Consider the following 5,961-nt stretch of genomic DNA (forward strand, 5'->3'; position numbering starts at 1 on the left):
TGTCATTTCAAACGAGATTGTCGGGTGAAAGTGGTGTGTGATCGTGGAAAGCCAGGTCATATTAAGTGAAATTGTCGAATCAAATGCACGGATCAAAAGAAAATGCTGTACATGAAAATAAAAATTGTAGTAAAAAGCAAAGCACCGTTGCTTTGTCAAGTTGTGAAGCATAATATGTAGCTGCTACAATGGCTACGAATGTTTGTGGCTCAGGAGGCTTATTCAAGAAATGGTGACCACTGTCAATCAACCAATTCAAATTAATTATGATAATGAAAGTGCAATAAAACTTGTGGAAAATCCGTTGTTTCATGCTCGTTCAAAACATATTGAAACTCATTATCATTTTGTTCGAAAGAAAGTGTTATCGCAGGATGTTGAATTGCAAAAAATACATACTAATGAGCAAGTTGAAAGACATATTTACTAAGACACTTGTTTGAAATTTTTTTTGAAGGTTCTACATAATATCGTAATAGCAAGATGAGGAACATGAGCAATCCTCTTATGATTATACAATATGAAAATTATTAGAAGATCACCGGTTAATCTTCTGTGGCAAAGTGTTTCGATTAACAGAGTTCACATTTTATGTTTGAGTAGTTAGTAGATATAAGGTCGTACTCTAAATGTATATGATATGCAGTGTCATCCAATTATTAACCTCTAACAGTGAACTTGTCTAAATTGACAAGGATTTACGTAAGAATGAAGTAGTTCTGATAAAATAAATCGATCTTTCTTCATTGTCAGTTAGTAGCAGTCTATTGACTAAATATTCAAAAGGCGAATTTTTACGTTTATATATGCAACTAGCTAACATTTCCCCAATTATTATTTGGTTTTTGAAAATTGTGTTTTTTTTATTAACTATTTGTTACAACATTTTTTGTGATACTCAAGTAAAGTAGAGACATATAAACGAACAAAGATCACATTCGAATAAGAGCAATCTTGAGGATAGGATAACTAAGAAAAATTTAAATGAAATTAAAGTTACTGCTTGCACTAATAAAGTGCATCTTCCTTTTCGGTGGCTCAATCATAAGAACTCAACGGTGAAACAACTTGTGTTGGTTTGTGGGGATAGTCTTCACTCTTAACAAAGCAAGGATTAGTGTAACAGCCCAAGCCCGCTGCTCATAAATATTGTCCGCTTTGGCCTGCGCCAACCTCATAGTTTTAAAACACGTTTATTAAGGAGATGTTTCTACACCCTTATGAATAATGCTTCGTTTCCCTCTCCAACCGACGTGGAATCTCACAATCCACCTCCTTGGAGACCGAACGTTCTCACTGACACACCGCTCGGTGTTTGTCTCTGATACTATTTATAACAGCCTAAGCTCACTGCTAGTAGATATTGTCCGCTTCGGCCCGTTACGTATCGCCGTCAGCCTCATGATTTTAAAATGCATCTACTAGGGAGAGATTTCCGCACTCTTATAAGAAATGAATCATTCTCCTCTCCAATCGATGTGAGATCTTAGAAGTAGGCAACGTGACCATGCTATATGGGATGCAACAAAATGCTAGAGCAATCCGATACCAAATCTAGGACATGAGACAATACCATCTTTATATTTTCGAAACAAATATTTGAAATTAATTCAAAAAAACAAAAACAATTTTTTTCAAAGTAAAGGTGGAATATTATTTTTTTTTAGGTTTTTACAAAAGCATTATACCACAAATAAAGGTGGAACATTCCAATAAAAAGAAGTTATTCAAAGAATATACTTTAACATACAAATCAAAATCCCATCTATCTAAAGCAATCTCCCTCTCTTTCCCTCTCTTGAAAAAAAGCCTCTTTTATTAGCTATCCATTGAAGCAATAAGCTTGAGCTTCCTATGTTTTTGGGTCCAAACTTGGTGCTTGTGCCCAACACAACACAACCATCCCTCTCTTTTAATTCAAAACAAAGGATACCATTGGAAGGGTAGTGAAGACCTCTACTTAGTAGACACGTTTTAACTGAGGGAAAGCTTAGAAAGCTCTAGCAGTGGACTTGAACTGTTACCATGTTAATATCTGTAATAGAAGATTCTACCGACTATGGTCGGGTGTATATACAAAGTATTTTTTTGTTTTAAAAAAATGTCTCTCCCTCTCTCTTATTTATAAAAAAGACAATCTTGAATCCCACTTTGCTAGAAAAGACTCAACCCCATCTCTTCTCTCTCTCTCTTTCACTTCCATCTACAACACTCGAAGAAGCAAGAACAAGAAAACGAAGAACATGGCTCCATAAAAAACTCAATCAAAACAAGAACATGGCTCTACACCCACATGAACACACGACCCAGCGCCACCACAACACTCTCTTCTTCCTCCACTGCACACACCGACAGCACCAACAACAACAACAACAACACCTGCAAACAGAGGACCCCATTTTCCGCGACAATGGCGGCACCCACTATCTGGAACAGACGACCCATTTCGTTACTTTCGAAGATGAAGAGCTTGGTTCTTTGTTAGCCAAAGAACGAGATCAGAATCTCCAAAACGGCGACGTTTTGGAGCGCTTAATTGAAAGAGACGCCGCTCTGTCTCTGGCTAGAACAGAGGCCGTCGAGTGGTTGCTTAAAGTTAATACCTTTTATGGCTTCTCCTCTGTCACCGCTCTCTTAGCCATTAATTACCTCGATCGAATCCTCTCTGGTCCTCATTTTCAAAGAAACAAGCCATGGATGCTTCAACTTCTTGCAGTAACTTGTATCTCTTTAGCAGCTAAAGTCGAAGAAATTCGTGTTCCTCTTCTTCTTGATCTCCAGGTGAAAAAGGAAAAATCAAATTTTACTTAGAACCCATTAAAGTATATCGATTTCCGAAGAAACCCATTTCTTAATTTTGCAGGTGGAAGATTCAAAGTTCATATTTGAGCCAAAAACGATACAAAGAATGGAGCTTTTGGTGCTGAGTGGTCTGAAATGGAAGATGCATCCAGTGACCCCTGTTTCGTTTCTTGGCATTGTAACGAAGCGGCTTGGGTTGAAGAATCAGTGCATTGAGAGGGAGCTTTTCCGGCGCTGTGAGCGTATTCTTCTCTCTCTCGTGTCTGGTAAAGTTAAAACCGCCATTGTTGATCCACAAAGAAAGCTTCTTCTTTTACCATTTCATATGTTTTTTTTTTTTACTTTTTCCTTTTTTACAGATTCGAGATCAGTGGGGTTTCTTCCCTCTGTGATGGCTGTATCGGCAATGGTGAGCGTTGTTGAAGAGATGGGTGACTGTAACTGTTACTGTAACCCATTGGACTTTCAGGATCGCCTTCTTAATGCCCTCAAAATAACCAAGGTTTTTGTTTTTACCCTCTCACTTTTTTATCCTCTTTTTACCCAAAATCTCCTTTTTTTTTTATCTCATCTTCATAAAAAATAAAAATAAAAATTTAATTTTTATATAAAAAATATATTGCACCCACCATTTTATTTGGGCTTAAAAAAATAATTAATATGAAAATAAATAGTCAAATAAAAATTGCATATGATTGGTGAAATATTTCACTTTGATATAAATAAATGAACAAATAAAATAATAATTATTATTGTTGTTGTGAAGACTTTTTATTAAAATTTTAAATTGAAAAACTTTAGAAAAAAAGCAATTATTTTAGTTTTGAAATTTTCAAAATGTATTTTTGTCCACAAGCTTCTTAAAAGCATCTGAATTTTCTTATTATTTTTATCATATAATTTAATATTTTGTTACTCCAAATATCCAAAAAGTCAAAGTTATATAAAGTTAAAACCTAAAATGATTATTTTCAATAAACAATTAAGGACCTTAAAAAAACTTAATCCATCATTCACTCAACTCAAAAGCTTAAGTCGATAATCCGATAATCTAAGAACGACCCGTCTTGACAAACGCAGGAAAGATCGAAGAAATGCTGCAACGTGATAAGGGAGGTAACGAAACGGGAAACGAAAGCGAACCGATCGGGAAAGAAGAGGAAGCAGAATGAGGAGGACGAGGCGGAGGAGGAAGAAGACGACGACGACGAAGAGAGATCAAGAACATCATTAGAAACAGAAACAGGATCAGAATCAGAAGGAGGAAGCCCAAATGGAGTAATGGAAGGCAATTTCAGCTGTGAAAGCTCCAATGATTCGTGGGGCATGGAAGAAGTCACAGGCTGTTGTTGTTCCAAAAGAACCAAAAGCAGTGAAGAATCATGAATTATGCATATTTTTAATGGCAAAGACAAAGGAATTAGCCATGTTTTTGGTTGGTATGTAGAGAGATTAATTAATGAATGAATGAATGAATGAAGTTGGTGAGTGATATTAATTAGAGTGGAAAGGGGAAGGCCACACATTGTCCCACCACAGATTTGGGAGTGTGTTTGTGTTTTTCGTCTGCATGTGGGAACAGGGCCACTCTGTCGGCCATATTCATTATGTTCCAACATTAATATCATCTTCACCAACCCTTTCTTGTTCCTCTTCCTCGCTCTTAATTTAACTCGATTCGTAACAATTTGTTCATTGATGTTAGCGCGTAAGCTAGTGTTTTCGTGTAACAATCAATCTATGACATGTTTACATTACTTACTCATTTGTTTTAAGAGCGAAGAGTATTCTCATAATCCAAAACATGTTTTGTTTTTCACTTTATTTCTAGGAAAATTTCCAAGATATCACCTAAACATGCAAAACATACTTAATTTTTTAGTTTCTATGTCTGTGCCACCAAAAATTAGAGGTGCACTTTGTTGGTATAGATAACGACTTTCAATTCTTTTAAGAACTACTATGTTCTTATAATCGCTCTCCTTCGGATTTGATTTTTGTTCATTTATGTACATCTCTACCACTCAACTGTCATATTTCAACCCTGAACCCGGGAGGCTTCATTTTTCTACTTAAAAAAATAAAAAAAAAAAAGTCAATTCTAATCAATAAAGGAATATTTTTCAAATCCAAAGTCATATTTTAGTTTAAAATTAATGAAGAAAATACTTTATTAATTTACGAAATTTAATACTTTATAATATTCACTCTACAAATTTTATTTAAAAAAATTGGTCCTTTTTCTCTCTCCTGTAGGGGTTTCTCTCTCTAGAATTGACCTTAAAGAAAGAGCTTCAATTGAGTGGCAGAAGAGTGGTTGTGGAGGGAGAAGACCTTACTCCCTATCACCTAATCTCTCTCACTTTTTTTTTTTTTTTTAGGAATATTTAGCATTTAATTAATCGAATGATTTAACATATACTATGATACACTACATCCAGTTGAAAGCGATCATGAGAATAAGATGGTTAAGATATATTTAAAAGAATTGAAATCATTAGTGTACCAACAAGGTGCACCTTTCTTTTAGTGGCCCAGTTCTAAGAATTTCATGGTTAAACCGACTTTGTTTGGAAAAATTTTACACTGGGTCACATCCTAGTAATTTTTTTAAAATACACGTGAGTAAGGACAAACCATGTTGAAAGAATTCGTGTTGGTTTGTAGGGATAGTCACCACTCTCATAAGCAAGAAGTAGATAACATGATCATGTCACAGGAAATGCTACGGTCTTTCTAACCAACACGTTTTATAATAGAATTATCATAGTCATTCTTTATTACTTTAGGTTTGGTACACTCTCCATACCCTTCATAAATTTGGTATTTATATTTCCCTCAACTTCTGACTTTCATTTCTTGTCATGTTCTTGTCTTTCAACCACAATCAATTTTTTAATTTTTTTTTTTACAATGTGTACAGTTTAAAATCTTACCTTTTGCCTCTTCAAAAAAATATTATCCAAAGTCTTCATAATTAAGTCTAAATATGATGATAATATAATTATTTAAAATATTAGTTCTCGAGTAAAAAAATTTAAAGATTTAAATCTCTCGCACCGTACGTAAAATTGTAAAATTATAGATAACGGGTTGAATATGTAATAATTAAATGCATGTATAAATCAAAGTTTAAAAGCTTATAGTTAACGGGATTTT

At 34.5% G+C, this 5,961-nt stretch overlaps 1 protein-coding gene across 1 annotated transcript; it reads left to right on the top strand.

Moving 5' to 3' along the window:
• Positions 1 to 2,159: 2,159 nt before the first annotated feature.
• Positions 2,160 to 4,461, top strand: LOC111486045 (cyclin-D3-1-like). The gene is made up of 4 exons (XM_023133044.1): positions 2,160 to 2,781; positions 2,864 to 3,068; positions 3,162 to 3,304; positions 3,883 to 4,461. The coding sequence occupies exons 1-4, from the start codon at positions 2,278 to 2,280 to the stop codon at positions 4,186 to 4,188; spliced, it is 1,158 nt and encodes a 385-aa protein (XP_022988812.1). The 5' UTR covers positions 2,160 to 2,277; the 3' UTR covers positions 4,189 to 4,461.
• The last annotated feature ends 1,500 nt before the right edge of the window (positions 4,462 to 5,961 follow it).

The sequence above is a fragment of the Cucurbita maxima genome, unplaced genomic scaffold (assembly GCF_002738345.1).
Source record: "Cucurbita maxima cultivar Rimu unplaced genomic scaffold, Cmax_1.0 Cma_Scf00011, whole genome shotgun sequence".
NCBI lineage: Eukaryota > Viridiplantae > Streptophyta > Magnoliopsida > Cucurbitales > Cucurbitaceae > Cucurbita > Cucurbita maxima.